Here is a 17,403-nt window from a genome sequence, read left to right on the forward strand (position 1 = left end):
TCTCGCCTCTCCATGAGGGGAATTTGACAGGGACTTTCCATCCCCAGTGCCATGTCCAGGGGTTATCTGTGTTCTGGTCGCTTCACTTGAGGGTTTTATGGGTGTTGCTGTTCAACACAGGCAGGAGAACTATAAAAAGCTGTGGATCTGGCACAGTGCAGGGGGAATAACAGCATGGGGAGATACCCTGACACTGGTGATGCTCTCACATTCCCATACATTTGCTGGGAGCAGTGTCCCATCCCGAGCCCTGAGCAGTACCCAGCGCTGCTGGGATGTGGGGACACTTTGGGTTGTGTGCCCCTGTTTCTGTGCCTAGGCTCTCCACTGCTGCCACGCTCCTTGCTTAGGGGCTGTACAGCCCTGCCAGTCCCACCCCTGTGCCAGACCCCCCCCAAATAACCAGGTCACCACTCTGTGCTACCTGTTTACTGGTTTTAATGGTTTTAATACCCACAGAAGCACAGAGAAGGGTGTTGGCACCATGCACCCACTCCAAGCCTGCCACAGCAGCTTCTGCCTTTCCAGGGAAGTGCAGAAGCCCCTCCACAGCTCAGGATGGGTACTGAGCTGCAGCAGAGCTTGGATGTCCCCATGTCAATCCCCACCAGGGAGTCACAGGATGAGGACCCTTCGGGTAGAGGTGGGAGGAAATGGCTGGAGGTGATGCTGGCACGTCACTGCCATCCCCTGCCCATGATGTCTCCCCAGCTTCCAATTCTGTTGTGACTCCGGGAACAAAACTCCTGTTGTGCCGCATTTTGGGTCACCGTCGGTTCCTTTCAAGGGGGTCTTTAATTATTAGGATTTCTTTGTACAGATATAAAACAAACAAGGGGGCAGACACCCGACAGTGAGGTTTCACTCCACGTCGGGGTCTGCGCCGGGGTCCCAGTGCCGTCCCCATCCACAGCGGCTCCAGGGCTTGGGGAGGCGGTGGCTGCTGCCCCAGGGACTCACTCAGTTGTTGGGGGGCTGAGCCAGGCCTGGAGGGACACAAGAAGTCCCGGCTGAAGGGAAAGCGCCACGGGCAGGTTCTGGGGGGTCGGGGTGTCACTCACCAGGGCGACAGGCCAGCTGGGGTGGCTCCCACGTGCCGTCCTGGCGGCAGCGGATGACGGGCGAGCGGCGCGGGGCGAAGCCGTGCCGGCACTGGTACCGTGTGATGGAGCCCACCTCGTAGCGCTGCTTTGGTTTGCCAAAGGCACGGGCGTTGCTGAGGGCGGGGGGGGGCCCGCACTGCACTGCAAGGGGGGGCAGCTCATTGCAGTCAGCCCTGGAGGGCCCCCCCAGCCCGGAGCAATCCCCCTAAAGCCCAAACAGGCTGAGGGTCCCGCGCACAGAACTCGTTTCCCTGCTCTGGAGGTGGTGGGAAGCCCCTCTTTGGAGTGGTGGGGGGTGCAGCCGCAGCCCCCCAGCCTTGGTGGGGGGGAGGCACGGCTTACCCAGCCCCATTTTGCAGGTGTAGGACAGGTGATAGTTGCAGGGCACATCGCTCCACTGGCCCCCATCGTGCCACACGATGACCACGCAGTTCTCCCCGGAGAGGAAGTAGCTGTCGGGCTGCCCGGGGTGCCAGTTCTCGTAGAGCTGGGGGGACAGGCGGGACGGGGTGCACGGGGCATCCCAGCACAGCCCTTAGGTGCGGGGGTGGCCCTGCACCAGCACGCACCCATCTGCAGCCTCCTGGCTGGGACATCTCCATCAGGAATGGGGTCCCACCTCCGTGCCCCTCAGCATGGCCTCAGAACCCCAGATCCCAGGGTCTGGCTCCCCTGAGGATGCTCAGCCCCGGTGAGGCAAGTGGCTCTTGTTTGGGAGCTTTAAAGCCCAGCCCCGGGGCTGGAGAAGGATAACGAGGGGCAGGGCAGGGTGGTCTCCCCCCACGAGGGTACACAAGGGCTGGCAGCCCCGCTTACCAAGGGGCTCCCGTCGGACCACTGGAAATCCCCCTCGATGGTCCGGTCGTTCAGGCCGATCCACTGGTATTCCCTGTACTGGTCTGGGGGACACGGGGTGTGTTGGAGACAGGGACACATCCAGGTGCCACCAGTCAGGAGAGGGCTGCAGGCTGAGTTCAGGGGGATTGGGGATCTGGGGGTGACTGGGAGGTGGGGGTGTCTCTAGCCCTGCACCGGGAAGGTGCTGGGAAGACTGGGGAGAAAGGGACCCCCGAAAGGGACATCGGAGGCCTCCTTTACCCCTGAGCCCCGGGAGGCGGGACAGGGCCGGCCGGGAGAGGGCGGCAGAGCCCCGGGACCCGCCTGTCCCCGCCTGTCCCCGCCTGTCCCCGCCTGTCCCCGCCTGTCCCCGCCTGTCCCAGCCTGTCCCCACCTGTCCCAGCCTGTCCCCACCTGGTCCCCACCTGTCCCAGCCTGTCCCCACCTGTCCCAGCCTGTCCCCACCTGGTCCCCGCCTGTCCCACCTGGTCCCCACCTGTCCCAGCTTGTCCCCACCTGTCCCCGCCTGTCCCACCTGGTCCCCGCCTGTTCCCGCTTGTTCCCGCCTGTCCCTGCCTGTCCCATCTGTCCCCACCTGTCCCTGCAGGTTCTCGCCTGTCCCACCTGGTCCCCACCTGGTCCCCACCTGTCCCCGCGTGTCCCTGCAGGTTCTCGCCTGTCCCTGCAAGTCCCCGCCTGTCTGCATCAGTTCCCACCCGGCTCTACCAGTCCCTTTTCTGGTCCAGCCAGTCCCTGTCAGGCCCTGCCTGTCCCTCCGTGTCTCTGCAGCTTCCTGCGCGGTCCCTCCCTGTCCCTTCCTCCTTCACTCTCATGTCCCTTCAGGTCTCTTTGCTCTCTGTCCCATTCCCACGGCTCTTGTTCACTGCTCTGCCTCCCTCTGTCTTCCCCCCATCCCTCCAAGGCTGATTTGAGGCAGGTTGTGGCTTTGCCTTCAAATTTACTTGCACACATCCAACCCTCTGCTGGTCTGTCCACCCATCACTGGATCAGGGAATTTTGTTGGAAAAGGCCTGCGAGATCATCAAGTCCAACCATTCCCCCACAGCCAAGGGCACCACTGTCCCCAGGTGCCACATCCACAAGTCTCTAAAATCCCTTCAGCAATGGGGACTCCCCTGGGCAGCCTGTGCCAGTGCCTGGCCATCGCCTCCATGAAGGGATTTCCCAATATCCAACCTAAACCTGCCCATGAGTGAGATGGTCCCCCTGAGCATCCCTTTCTCCAGGCTGAGCCCCTCCCCAGCTCTCTCAGGTGCTCCTGGTGCTCCAGCCCCTTTCTCCAGCACTGTTCCCTTCTCTGGACACGCTTGAACCCCTCAATGTCTTTCTTGTTGTGAGCAGCCCAGGACTGCACCTGTCTGCTCTCATGTCTCTCTGTGCACCCATCCATCTTCTCACACGTCTGTCCTCGTGTCCATGTGTCTGTTCCCCATCCGCCGGCCCTGCAGGGCTGGGCTCTGCTTTGGCTCTTTGCTACTCATTTAAAATTTGCAGCCCAGCACTGAGGGTCCCTGGGCAGAGGTGGAGGGATGCAGTGTGGTCACGTACCATTGATGAAGTCCTGCTCTTCGGGGGTCAGGATGGTGGCCAGGTGCCCCCCGTAGTGCCTGCACTGGGTCTCCGCATCCTCCCAGCTCCTCCGAGTGGAGAAGTGCTTGTAGCAGGCACCCTGGAAGCTGTCCCAGCCAGGGCTGCACCTCCACAGTGCTGAGCCATGTCAGGGAGCAAGGGGGAAGAGAGGAGAGGGTCAGGGTGGTGGAGCCCAACTCACCCCAAACTCCTGATTTCCCCTCATTTCTGTCTCCTGGGCCGCTGGTTCAGCAGCCGAGACAGCAGCAGGAGCTGGGTGGGGATGATCCAGCATGGCCATGGTGGGAGCCAGGGGACTCACGTCTTTCACAGCTGCTGCCTCCGTAGCCAGGCAGGCACAAGCAGGTGAGGTGGGCACCGTCCTCCACGCAGGTCCCTCCGTTCAGGCAGGGGTTGGGGACACAGCCACCTGCAAGGCACACGCAGAGCTCGGGGACCTCCTCAGTGCCCAGCAGTGCCAGAGCCTCACCCTGCAGTGTCCCACAGCAGCCAGGTCTCTGAGCTGGCTCCTGAGGCCACCAGCTCTGGGGCAGGTGAAGGTCTCGGGTGCACCTCAGTGTTCCTGAAGCCATCCTGCTCTGCCCTCCCAGCACTGGGTGTGAACAGCTCAGCAGCCCCAGCCCAGAGCTGGCCAGACCTGGTGTTTTGGCCTCCCCCCAGAGCACAGAGATGAGAGCTCTGCTCTGCTCTGCCCATCACTGGGCTCAGTGCTACACCAGCCCCTGGCCCACTCCCTCTGCCCAGGGCCAGCTCCTGGAGTGATGCAGCAATTGTGTTTTGGGAGAGGAGCATGCAGACGATAAACCTTTTGGCACGTCTCAGCCGCGTGTCCTCGGCCTGGCAGCAAGGTGACTGCATGCCTGTCCCTCTGGTGTCACCTCCAGCCTGGCCAAGGCTGATAACTCAGCCAGCACCTTCCCCACGAACCCGTTACGGTCATTAATGCACCCAGAGCACATGGTGTGCTCCCAGCCCAGCTCAAGAGCGTGATGAAGGGCTGCTGCCAGCGCCGGCCGAGTGGAGACTCAAAGTCCTTGACCCACTCCAGCCTAATGATGCCCTGTTTTATGGTCCTCAGCTCGGTGGAGACGTGACAAGGGTGATGCTGCCACCCTCACCCACCCCCAGGGAGCGTCACCTCCCCACGAGGTGCCGGCGGCTGGCTCGGGATGTACAGCTCATCCCCAGCAGAGCGAGGCATGGAACAGGATCAGCAATTGAGGGCCCTAATGTCACATGGCTGGCTCTTCCCGAGCATCTCTCCTTGCCAAGGCAAAGGCAGCCGTCCCACGGGGTCTGGCCACCCTCCACAGAGCCTCCTTGGTGCCATGGGACTGGGCAGAGCACTGCCAGGGCAGGGGGGCAGGGACCCCGTATGGTCCCTCTGCTGCGGGAGCGGGATGGGGCAGAGGTGGTGGCTGCAGGACGGGCATCAGAGCTGGGATCATCCCGGGGGAGGGGGGACGAGGGGCCAAAGTGGGGCTGGTGGGTGACACCCACCCACAACAGGTCATGTTCCCACTGCTCACCCATCCCAGCCCCCATGTGGGGGGACTGGGGCTCAGGGGGGTGGGGGATGCGGTCCACAGGGGACTGCAGTGATTTCAGGCTGTTTGGCCACTGAGAGCTGCACAAGGCACCGTGATCTTGGTGGGGCTCTGCACCCCATGACCCATCAGTGTCCCCCATGTCTCCCCCTGCTCATGCCATGCAGCGTCCAGCCCTCATCCCTCCCCCCGGGGCAGTGCAGGGTCGGACCCAGGGGGGCACACGGAGGGTGCAAAGCAGCCAGACCCCTGCCAGACCTCCCAGGTGTCACATCCAGCCCATTCCCGGGGACTCGCAGGGCCGGGATCAGGGGATTAGTTCGTCAGTGGGAGGGGCGCATGGGCAGCAGGCGCAAGGACGAAGGGAAGAGCTCGCCGAGATGCTTGTTCTACAAAGCTTTTAATTCCCTTTATTAGTACCACGGTTAGTCAGAGCAGGGACTGGGGCAGCCTTTTGCTTATTGGGCTTTTTCATGGAAACAGTCATTAAAACACTTCACAGAAGTAGAAGAGATTTAAGTGCATGCAGAGATCAGACCAATTTGTTTGACAAATATGTGCTTCTCCAGACCTGTAAACCTTCCCTTACCCAGCTGAGGAGGAGAGAGAGAGAGAGAGAGGAGACGTGGACAGACAGACAGAGGGAAGCACAGCGTGAAGGAAAGGTGTTGGCTATCTCTAGTGCCAGAGGGCAGCCAGGAGGGCTGCCCCGAGGGCAAGGGTGGCACGGCAGGGACCCCTGGCAGAGCAGGAGCCCGCCCCGACGCTGGCCCGCTCGGTGGGCAGGGCGGGCAGGGGCACGGCCGTGCTGGGGGCTGGGTCCCCCAATGGGGTCCCCGCCAGGACCACCCCAGAGGTGTCAGTACGGGGAGAGGCCAGGCCATCCCTGCGGGTCCCACCTGCTTCTCCAGGAACGGCCGTAAGGAAACCCTCCACGGTTGCAACGGAGGGAGCAGGTTGCTCTTCCTCCTCCTCCTCCTCTTCCTCGGAGCCCGGCGGTGGCGGCGCTGCCTCCTCTCCTCCCGGGGCCGGTGCGCTGCTGCCGCCGGGCAGCTCCGCGTGCCACGGTGTCACTGCGGGGACAGTGCTCCCGTCCCCCGGGCGCACGGCCGAGGGGAGCCACACCGCTCCCGACTGCTCCTCTCCCTCCTCCTGCGTCTGCGAGGGCGCAGGAGGCAGCGGGGACGCGCCAGGGCTTTCCACCACGTCTCCGGAGAGCTCGGCGTCTTCAGCGGCGGAAAGCGAGGGGCTCGCCCCGCCGGACTTGTGCCCGCGGCGGCGACCCCCGCCAGGTTCTCGGCTCTCTGTCGAGGAGGCAGAAGCGGCAGCGGTTGGCGATGCCGGACGGTGCCCAGGTGCCCCAGGGCTGGCAGGGTGGGCCGGCCGCCCCAAGGCGTCCCGCGGACGGTCTGGGCGCTGCGTGGGGGCCACGGGAATGGGCGGCCGAGGAAAGCCCTCAGGAGGCTCCGTGTCACCTGCTGGGGCACCGGTGGGTCCCTCTGGCTCCATGGGCTGGCCGGGGTCTCGCCCTCCTCCCGGGCTCTCCGCCGATGCGCTGCCAGGGCCCCTGCCCGGCGCTGCTCCCTGTTCCTCCTCTGCAAAGGGCAAGGCAGAAAGGCAGTGAGGGGCCGGCGCCGGGAGCCAGCCGGACCGCGGGGCTGCGGGGACCCGCATCGCCTGCCAGCACTGCCGATCCTGCTCGCACAAAGCTGTGCGGGGAGATGGAAGTGGCCCCGAGCCCGTGTGACACTGTCCCCTCTGAGCCGGCACGGCTGACTGAGCTCTGGCCTGGCCACGGCCGAGCCCAGCCCCAGCTCTCCTGTGGTGGGGGCCGTGCTCAGCCCCTCACCGCTGCACCTCGTCCCTCCAGCTGCCAGCTCCCTTCTCCAGTTCCTTGTGCTGCTAAAGCCTGCTCCAGCACAGACCCTGCACGCCGGACTCCAGCCGAGGGACACACGGATGTCCCCGTGCCGCCGCACAGCCCTACACCAAGACGCTGGTGCCCCGGCCATGGCTGCTGCCTCCACGGGACAGACAGGGACAGCTGGGGTGACCCAGGCACCCTCAGGTGCCACTGACCTCTCCTTGTGACCCTGGCACCTCCGTTCTGTGGCTGCTCTCTGTGTCCCAGCCCTGCTCCACCTACCAGTGTGGGACAGTCCCCACTGTCCCTGTCCCCCCATTCTGCTCCGCAGGGAACGGGCTCCCCAGCTAAGTGGGACACCTGCCTCGGGGGTGGCCAGGGCTGTGGGGAAAGGGGGGGCAGAGGGGGGGTGACCTGAGGACACGGAGGTAGCTAGTGGGGGGTGCCGGGCCCCTGGCCCCAGTGCGTCTTCGGGGGACTGGCTCGGCTTTCTCAGATCAGTGTCCTCAAAGAAAGGGACGGCGTAAATAGCCCCTCGCGACTCAATCTCCACTTGCGCTCTGGGCAGCTGCAGCTCCTCCAGCTTTTCTGCCACTGTGACAATCTCCTGGAGGAGATTCTCCTCAGGCTCTTGGGCTTGGTATTTTCCTGCAGCCTCAGGGAAAGAGTTTGTCCCTTCTGTGGGCAGAAAGAAAGTGGGATATTACTGCCCTGTCCTGGCTCCGCAGCAGTCAGAGATGACTTCACCCCAGAACAGGCCTGGAGCCTTGGCACCCCAGTAGGGACCCAGCTCTCCTCAGCCTCCCCTTCCCCTTCTAGACAGGATCAGCGTGGGGGAGGATCAGACCCTCCCAGGTGCTGGCAGAGCTGGCAGAGCCAACAGCTCCAGCAGGAGCTTGGCAGCACACGGTGGGGCCAGATCCTAAACCCTACATTCCCCTCCCTGTGGGGATCCTTCTCTACACCCCCATCCCCACCCCGGGGAGGGCACACATGCATGGGGAGTTAGTGGGTTACAGGGTTTATGGAATCATGGGGTAGGCCCATCCTGCCTAACCCATGGCTTTCCCTGCTGAGAGATGGTGAAACTGAGGCACAGAGATGCAGAGCATCCCCATACTGTGAGCCCCCACAGCCCTGAGTGGATACATGGAGATGTGGGATCAGGCAGGAGGAGTGGATCTCTTCTTCCTTCTGTGCCCATTATCCCTGCCATCCTCTGTCCTGCCTCATTGCTCACAGGCAGTGCCTTGCCACTGCCCACAGGTCTCACTCCTGCAGGCATCACTTCAAACCAGCCTGGCAGGCTGTGTCCCACAGCCCCAGAGACTCAAGAGTGCTCCCCAGGCCAGCAGCCCTGGGGGATGAACCCTCCTGGAGCCGTGCCCACGGAGCTCACGCAGACTGACGGTGCCACGTGGACATCCCTGTTCTGTCCCAAAGCATGGCACGAGGTACTGAGGACATGCAGGAGCTCCCTACTGTGCCACGGTGTCAGCGTGCACTGCTGGGACTATGCAGAGCGTCCCTGCTCTATCGAGAGGTGTCAGCATGCGGTGTCAGGACCATGCAGGTTATGCCTCCCCTAGCAGGTCTATCGGCATGCAAGGCATCCCTATCCTAGCACAGCTCAGACGGTACCAAACATCCCCTCCCTGCCCCGAGAGTGCGGCACCGGCACAGACCGGCACAGGGACCCCGACACCAGCACCCCAACAGCAGCACCCAGCTGGGGACACGCACCCCTGCCCGGAGCCTTCCCGAGGCCTCCCACCGCTCCCTGCTCGGGAGCACCTGCGGGCCAGGGCTGTCCCTCTTTACCTCGGAAGCAGTACGCATCGTATCTGCTCTGGGCGTCGGGGAATCCCGTCTGGTTGCGGAACACGAAGATGGTTTTGACGCCCGGCAGAGCCCCGCCGCAGCGCTCCCGGGGGGTGACGATGGGGTAGCGGACGCTGCCATCAGCCAGCCAGCCGGGGCTGCAGGCGTCCAGCCCCGCGTTCCAGGCCGCGTACAGCTGCCCCGGGCTCGCCAGCTCCGCACCCAGCGCCCGGCAGCGCTGCGCCGCCTCCTCCAGCGTGAACCTGTCTGGGGCCGTCTCCAGAAAGATCTCCCCTGCCGAGAGACGAAGGAGATGGGTGTCAGAGCTGGGGAGTGGGGCATGGGCTGCGGGAGCCGCTCACTCCTCCACTCTCTGCATGACCCCAGGAGCTGGCGTGCAGACGGAGACTCCAGTGCATGGAATCACACCAGGGGCTGGAGGAGATCCCGAGTGCTTCCCTGCCTTCCTGCCTGCATCCCTGCCTTCCTGCCTGCATCCCTGCCTGCATCCCTGCCTGCATCCCTGCCTTCCTGCCTTCCTGTCTGCATCCCTGCCTGCATCCCTGCCTGCATCCCTGCCTGCATCCCTGCCTTCCTGCCTGCATCCCTGCCTTCCTGTCTGCATCCCTGCCTGCTTCCCTGCCTGCATTCCTGCCTGCATTCCTGCCTTCCTGCCTGCATCCCTGCCTGCTTCCCTGCCTGCATTCCTGCCTGCATTCCTGCCTTCCTGCCTGCATCCCTGCCTGCTTCCCTGCCTGCATTCCTGCCTGCATTCCTGCCTTCCTGCCTGCATCCCGGCCTGCATTCCTGCCTTCCTGCATCCCTGCCTTCCTGCTTCCCTGCCTGCATCCCTGCCTTCCTGCATCCCTGACTGCATCCCTGCCTGCATCCCTGCCTTCCTGCATCCCTGCCTTCCTGCCTTCCTGACTGCATCCCTGCCTGCATCCCTGCCTTCCTGCATCCCTGCCTTCCTGACTGCATCCCTGCCTGCATCCCTGCCTGCTTCCCTGACTGCATCCCTGCCTGCATCCCTGCCTGCATTCCTGCCTTCCTGCATCCCTGCCTTCCTGCCTCCCTGCCTGCTTCCCTGCCTGCATCCCTGCCTGCATCCCTGCCTTCCTGCATCCCTGCCTTCCTGCCTTCCTGTCTGCATCCCTGCCTGCTTCCCTGCCTTCCTGCACGTGCACAGAAAGCCACAGCCCAGGCCCAGCTGGAGCTCCCACACAGCATGGGATTGATTCCTGCCCTTGCTAACAGACCTGACACTTTGAAGCACCCATGAAGGGACTGCAGAGGAGCAGATCCACACCCTGCACTGAGCAATCTGTGTGTGGGACATTTCTAAAGGAGACCTGCAAGACCAGTGAACGCTGTGGTGAGGCTTCACGCTGAGGAGAGCTGGGGATCACTGCCCCAAGGTGCGTATCGACCCTCACGCTGCAGCCTTGTCCCAGTCATCGTCCCCTACACACAAGGGACTTGTCCCTCCTCCCTGTCCCCTGCCTGGCACCACTCAACCAACCCCACCAGTGCCACCACCAGTGGGGAGCCCCACTGGGACCCAAAGGAGGGACCTGCCACCCCCAGGCACACATGGCCGGGCAGGAGCTGCAGCCCTTCATCTTGTGCAAAGCACGGCACGTGCACAACCAAACCCCAAACCAGCTAACACAGCATGCTGCTGGTCTGGGGCAGATCCCTATGGGCACACCCCAGCCTGAGAACCACCTGCTGCAAGAGACAGAGCCCCACACCCCACCAAACTCAACCAGGAATGCTTTAGGAAGCGGCACAGCAAGTCCCCGCACCTGACAGACAGCACCTGCAGCTCAGGGGCAGCTTTTTCTCTTAGGTTTACAACAAGTTACAGGGGCAGGTTAGTGTGGGAGCAAAAGCAGAGGAGGGCAAGAGGTGGCTGGTGGCACCACAGGCACCTGGGAGGTCCTCAGCGTAGCAGTACACATCGTACATGTCCTCCGGATCCACCACTCCGTAGTTCCTCACCCCGGGGAAGCCGTTCATGTCCCCGTAACAGGCCTCACGGGGAGTCTGGATGGGGTACCTGGGGCAGGAAAGCACAGGGGAGGGCTGGTGACTGGCGGGGGAATGACTGGGTGAGGCCACAATGGCTGGGCAGCTGCGGTGCCCACCTGACGGTCTGGTCGGCGATCCAGCCGGCGTCGCACTGCTCGTAGCCCCCCAGGTAGGCGGCGTAGAGCTGCTCGGGGGTGGCGATGCTGGCGCCGATCCGGGCACAAGCTTCCTGCGCCTCGGCAAAGGTGTAGGCGTAGCGCATGGAGCCCTCCCGGTAGTGAAACACCACCCCTGGGGGCAGACACGGCCATGGGAAGGGGCTTCACAGCAGCCCCCACCCATGTGGGTGCAGATGCACCCAGGGGAGAATTTGCTGAGCGGGAGAGGGCCCCGGCGTGCCCCGAATCCCACCGCTCCCCACCTTGAAGTACCTTTGACTTTGACATCGAGGATGTCGTGGCCGTCCTCGATGCCATGCTGCACGTCACAGCGGTAGATCCCCGAGTCGTTGGGGCGCAGCTCGGTGAGCAGCAGCGAGGCGTTGGTGTAGCGCTGGTGAAAGATGGGCAGGGAGGCGCGCAGCCGATAGTCCTCGCTCACCTTCACCCTGTCCCCCCGAGCTACCAGGATCTCCACCTCCCTGCCCTCAGAGATGAAGGTCCACTTGACCCGGGGGGTTCCCAGCACTGCCCGGCGGCCGCCCATGCCAGCGGTTGGCTGGGGGCCAAGGTAGGTGATGAGGCAGGGGATGGTGATGTCGCCTGCCAGCACAGCGTCCAGGGCTGGGTGGCGTGGGATGGAGACCTGCAGAGCCTTGAGGTCCTCTGGGTGGGAGAAGAGAGGAGCCGTGAGCAGGACTGGGGTGAGGCCCCCCCCCGAGACCCCCAGTACAGGGCACCAACGGGGCAGGGAGTTATAGAAATGTGGCTGATGATGCCGAGTTACCTGTGCCATCTCCTAGGCCAAACCCCTCGGGGACCACTGTGGGGACAAAGACCCAGAGCAGCAGCATCAGTGGGAGGGTTGGGGCCATGCTCTGCCCTGCAAGGGGGGAATAAAAACCACCAGCTGCTCTTAGAATCCATCAAAGCATCAAAAATCTCCCATCCCTGCATGAGGGGGAGCGGCTGGGGAGAGCCCCCAGTCTGTGTGTGGGGGGGATGGGATGATGTGTGCTGCATTGGGGCACAGAGGGGAGCCCAGGCACGGCCACAGGGTGACCTGGGCACAGCGGAGGGGAGAGGGAAGGGAAATCAACGTGCCCTGGTTCACAAGAGGGAGAAGACAACATGAGCAACCAGGACCATTGGCTGGGAGCCACTGGGTGCCATCCAAGCCCTCTGACCTTCCCCAGGAGCCGGGTCCCCTGGGGACAGCAGAGTCCAGCCTGGCCCGGAGAGCGCAGACAGGCTCAGCCCGAGCACTGGCTGCCGTGGGCAGGGAGGCGATGCCAGCGCCGGGGCCATGTCCCCACGGTGCCACCGTGAAAAACCTCGGCAAGGGTTTGGTCAGGAAACCTCGGCAAGGGTTTGGTCAGGAAACCTCGGCAAGGGTTTGGTCAGGAAGGAGGTGGCGAGGGAGGTGAGGAAGCAAGCGGGACACACGCGTGTGCTCGTGCCACCGCCCACGTGCAGGTGTGCACACGCGTGTGCGAGCGCTTGCACACATGTGCCCTGCCAGGGGTGGCTGGTGGAGGGAGCTGAGGTCAGCGAGCAGCCGGGGGGACAGCCCGGAGCACACAAAGCACGGGGCAGAGGGGGAGGGAAGGAGCAGGACGGCTTCTTTGCCATTCAGCTCACGCCGGAGGCTTCCCGCGCACGGGCTGGGAAAAGCGAGGCTGACCAAAGCTGCCATTATGTCCCAGGCCTCTCTCAGGCTGCCTGGCACAAAGGGCTCTCACCGGTGGGCTGAAAGGAGAGCCCAGGGACCAGCACCAGCCCCCAGCCCTCTCCAGGGAGCAGCACTGGGGTGATGGGCACCTCAGGGGGGACCCAAGCTGCCCTTGCAGTCTTGCTGCTCTTGCAGCTGTCCAGAGAGGACGCTGATGCTGGGAATGTGAGGAAATGTCCCTGGTGGATGCACTGCTCCAATACCCCCTCACCGATCTGCAGAGGCTCCTTGGGGGGCTGGAGGCTCCTCAGCCTCCTGTGTCAGGGGTGCATCGTGCCATTGCCTGGGAACAGAGCACGTCAGAGCAGCTTTGTGATTTATGAGCTCTTTGTGCTGTATTGATTTCAGCAGCCACAGGAGCAGCTTAGGCAGCTCCGTGTGCAGTCACTGGCTGCCAGGGACAGCCTGACAGGACTCTGTCCTGGTCACCTGCATCCCTCTTCAAGCCAGAGTGTGCCCAGGGGACCCCTGCCCTGGGGAGAAGATGTGAACACAGCTCTGGGCAGAAAACACTGTGCACGCACCCCCAGCACCAATTTCCATGGCTGTAGAGCCCCTGGAGCCACGTTCATACAAGCCTGGCACCCCATGCCAAGAACATCCAGCCCTGGCAGGGCACAGTGTGGATGCACAGCCCCTGGAACCACGGACACTCCCCCTGGAACCACGGACACTCAGACCTGGCAGGGCACAGTGTGGATGCACAGCCCCTGGAACCACGGACACTCACCCTGGAACCACGGACACTCCCCCTGGGACCACGGACACCCAGCCCTGGCAGCGCACACCGCGTGCATTCCCTGGCACCGCAGACCGTGGCTGCACAGCCCGCAGCACAAGGCACTAAGCATGGACAGCCCCTAACACAAAACTCGGTGGGTTTAAAGCCCCTGGCACCACAGTGTGGAAATGGAGCATCCCGTGCAGACCACAGACGTCCCCTGTCCAGCAGGAGCTTGGCAGGAGCAGCCAAAGCTCGATTGCCCAGGGCCTGGCCAGTGGTGCCAGCGCCAAGCCAGGGCCTTTCTGCGCTCCGGACGGATATTTTGAATGCAGCCCCATGGTTCTGGACCAAGGGACAAAACCCTCCTGCATGGCAGCCGTGGCCAGGCTCCAGTGCAGAGGCTGGTGCCACCCCCTGGGCAGCCAAGCAAGGAAGGCTTTTGTCACGGGCACCTTTTCTTCCCGTCCCCAAAGGCGCCACGGCGGCGCGGACAGCAGCCCCGAAGCCCCGGGGAGGAAATCCAAGTGATAAAAACTCCACAGGAATTGGTCAAGCTGGAGTGTCTGCTTCCCTCCTGTGCCCACCCCTGACTGCACCTGTGTGCTGGCACTGGGAATGGGGTATGGAAAGGGTTAAAGCCAGTTTCACCCTGCCCATGGGTGATGGCCTGAGCTCCTGGAGTCCCATGCTGGCAAGAGACTTTCAGACGTCAACTTTGGGGTTTGGGGTTGGATTTTTGCAATGAGTATTTTTCCTGTTTTCCACAAATGGAAAATCTTTCAACCCACAAGTTATGAAGGAAAAGCTGGGATCAGGACTACGGAAGGGCAGCCAAAAAAGGTTGAATGGTTATAATGGCAGCAGCTTGTGAGGCTCAGTTGTCCCAGAGAGCTCAGAGCTCAGAAGCTGCCGGGATCACACAGACACACAGGCACACACGCACGTGGCAGGGCCAGCTAACCTCCATTTCTGTGGGAAACCAGGTGGAAAATGGAGCTGAAGTCTATTTTGGGACAGCACTGATCTTCCTTTCTCCCCTGGGCTCGGCCCTGCTTTCAGAGCTGAGCGCAGGACCTGCAGGATCTGGGGCTGCATCACCTGGTGAAGGCTCAAGGCGGGACATGCTGCGAGTGGATGCCCGGGGGGTGTCCCTTTTCATCTCCGGAGAGGGATTTTCTGCTCCGCGGCCCCTCGTCCCCTGATGGTTGCTCATCCCGGCTCCCAAGGTGCCCTGGCAGCCCGCAGCGAGCTGGAGGAGGGGGGAGCGGTGGCTTTCCAGGGATGCTCAGCTGCAGAATGAGTCAGCAGCCGCCGGCACGGCCTGGCCCCGCTCCAGCCCCATCGGCACCAGCAAAGGGCTCCGGCCACGCCGCTGCGGGGGACAGAGCCACAGCCCCGGCTCGCGCGTGTCCGTCCCCCCGGAGCTGCCCAGGACCCGTCCCCGCGGGGCCATCGGGGGTCCCCGGAGCGGGGCCGTGCCGGGCACACGCCAGCTCCGCTCAGGGGGGCGCGGGGAGCGCCCCGCAGCCTCTTGGCAGCGGCTGCTGGCACAGCTTAAAAGGCCGGAAGCAGGTGGGGAGAAGGGGGGGTCCCTCCGGCTGCCAGAACCCCTCGCCCCCTCCCCCCAACAGGGAGAAAGGGGTTCCTTGTTGCAGGGGGGTCCGGGAGAGCACAGGGAGGGTCCCTGGGGAGATTCGGTCCCGCGCAGAGGAGCTAGGGGTGAGCAGAGCCGGCAGGAGCCGCCGGGGACACACGAGCACGTGTACCCCTGGGTAAGTGTGTCACACGAGCACGTGAAAGGTTTGCACACCCGTCCCCGCCTTCCCCGGCTCTGCTGGGGAAACTGAGGCACGAGGTGGAACAGAAGTGTGGGGCGGAGGATGGGAGTCCCCGATTTCAGCACCGCAGCTCAAGTGGGACCCAGCCCCGCTGCCGCTCACCAGCAAATTCGCCTCTTCCCCCTCAGGGCACAAAATCACCCGATCTCCCAGTTCCCCCAGTCTAAAGCCGTTCCCTGAAAAGCAGCGCTGGAGCATCCTGCTCATCCTCTCCCTGCCACGCCTGAGCCCAGAAGCTGGAAAAAGGCTCCAGGCTGGGGCAGAGGGAGGTTTCTCCCACCCCCCGGGCAGCCAAAAGGAAGAGCAACAGGTTCTGGGTTGGGCTGAGATAGGAGAAGTCGGCGTGACAGGAGCAGCGGTCCCTGGCAGGGATGCTCAAGGGCAGCCCCTTCATCCCGGGGATGAAACGCTCCGGCTGCGGGAGGGGAAGGGGACTGCAATAAAATTCCCTTTCCCTGGGACACCCCACGGTGGATCTGGGGTTCACACTGGGGCTGATCGCTTGGAAAAAGCCATGAAAACCCTGAAAATTTTTCCCTCGGCCCCTCCTGCCGCCCCCACCGGGACACCAGCAGAGGGTGGGGACAGAGCCGAGAGAGCTGGGGGAGGACAGTGAGAGCCGGCGGTGCCCTAGAGCCATCCCAAACCTTGGGCTCGGCCCCAGCCCCCCGAGACCGGGCAGCTTTGCCCCTGAGCCCAGCCCACCCCCACGGGGAGCAGCGACACGACCGAGCAGGAGCGTGGGGAGACGGATCACTGGCCAGCTCCGTGCCTCAGTTTCCCTTTCCACTGCTACCCTGATCGCAGCCTCCTTGGGACATTGACCCGGCCAAAAGCTCTGCAGGACAGACGGAGAGGAGTCTCCCCTGACTGAACACACCAAAGCCACCCTGGATCCCCGGCCCCGCTCCCAGAACAAGGATCCCGTGGGAGCAGCTGCTGAAACTGCCCGGAAAATGCCCTTTCTCCCCCACACCTTGGAGCCTCGCTGCCGGAGGGGCTGCGGGACGGGCTGGGCTCCAGGCTGCAGCAACCGGGCAGCACCGAAGTCCTTTCTCCTTCCAACTTCACCAGAGCCCCCCCAGCCCCCGCTCTGCCCCCGGCGCTGCGGAGCCGCTACAAGCCGCCCCTTTTAGAAAGAACTTGCAGCGCGGTGCCGCGCTCGGGAGGGTCGGTGACAAGGACAAACCTCCCCGAAAGCGGCACCGTGGGCTCCCGCAGCCCCGAGCATCCCCCGCTGCGGGGCAGGAGGGTGCCCCGAGCGCCTGCATCCCGCGGGGAAAAGCGCCAGGAAAGCTCTCGGCATCCCCAGACCGGCTCAGGTCTCGTCTCACTTTCTCCCCGTGCGGGGGTGAAACGCGATATTGAAAGGAAAAGCGCAGTACGGCAGCGCCGGGGGGACACCGCAGCTCCCGGGGCACCGCCGGCCCCACGCGCTCCCCGCAGCCCACCTGGCTCCGTGCGTGGCCGCAGCCCCGCGGCGGGGACCCCTCGGTTCTGCGGGGGGAACGGCGGAGCCGGCGGGGCCACCCCTGGCCCGGGCTCCCGGCGTGGGGCTGAGCTGCGGCTCCTCCGGGGCAGCTTGGCAGGACGGCTGGGAAGGAGCTGCACCAGGCATAAGTGCAGGCACCGAGAAAAGAGGCTTCTGTGTGTGTGTCCGTGTCCTCCACTCTTCTTTTTTTTTTTTTTTTCTTCTTCTCCCTTCCCCTTTCCCTCCTCCTTTTATATTTATTCCTTCCCCTAATTAAGAAGGAGAAAAAAAAAAAAAAAAAAAAAAGATATTACCGTGTTGGCAGGCTCCTCGTCCCTCCCCGTCCCTCCCTCCTGGCAGCTGGCAAACCCCGCACGAGAGGAGGATGCTGAGCCCGGGCACGGTGTTAACCCAATGCAGCAGAAGTCTCTCGGACCCTGCCAGAGAGCGGGGGTGTCCCCGCCGCAGCCCCCCCGTGGCAATGCCCTTGGAATGGTTATTCCTCGTATTTGGCAGCTTCAGCCGGACGGGGAAGGGGCCACGGGCGGGGGTCCCGGTAGCCAGCAGAGGCTTTGTCATGCAAAAGCCGCGAGGCCGAGGTGGGTGGAGGCACCGTCCGAGGGCTGAGGGAACCCAGGGGCTTTGCCAGCCCCGAAAGGGTGG

General features: G+C 63.6%; 1 protein-coding gene across 5 annotated transcripts; it reads right to left on the reverse strand.

Annotated features, from left to right (window-relative positions):
- Positions 1-421: 421 nt before the first annotated feature.
- Positions 422-17,088, reverse strand: BCAN (brevican). 5 transcript variants are annotated; one of them, XM_086866201.1, is made up of 15 exons: positions 14,530-14,659; positions 11,763-11,858; positions 11,249-11,641; positions 10,934-11,108; positions 10,718-10,845; positions 8,784-9,077; positions 7,377-7,640; positions 6,574-6,693; positions 5,998-6,402; positions 3,853-3,960; positions 3,510-3,668; positions 1,920-2,002; positions 1,446-1,590; positions 1,062-1,244; positions 422-986 (listed from the first exon to the last, which is right to left on the reverse strand). In XM_086866201.1, exons 1-15 carry the CDS (start codon positions 14,642-14,644, stop codon positions 961-963), a joined length of 2,694 nt encoding a protein of 897 aa, XP_086722327.1. In that variant the 5' UTR covers positions 14,645-14,659; the 3' UTR covers positions 422-960. The 5 variants fall into 5 exon arrangements, with proteins under 5 accessions (XP_086722327.1, XP_086722326.1, XP_086722325.1 ...); XM_086866200.1 differs by lacking the exon at positions 14,530-14,659 and adding an exon at positions 17,055-17,088 and having other exon boundaries at positions 5,998-6,693; XM_086866199.1 differs by lacking the exon at positions 14,530-14,659 and adding an exon at positions 16,721-16,805 and having other exon boundaries at positions 5,998-6,693.
- Between the last annotated feature and the right edge of the window lie 315 nt (positions 17,089-17,403).

Source organism: Cyanistes caeruleus, chromosome 30 (assembly GCF_971803275.1).
Source record: "Cyanistes caeruleus chromosome 30, bCyaCae1.hap1.1, whole genome shotgun sequence".
Taxonomy (NCBI): Eukaryota; Metazoa; Chordata; class Aves; order Passeriformes; family Paridae; genus Cyanistes; species Cyanistes caeruleus.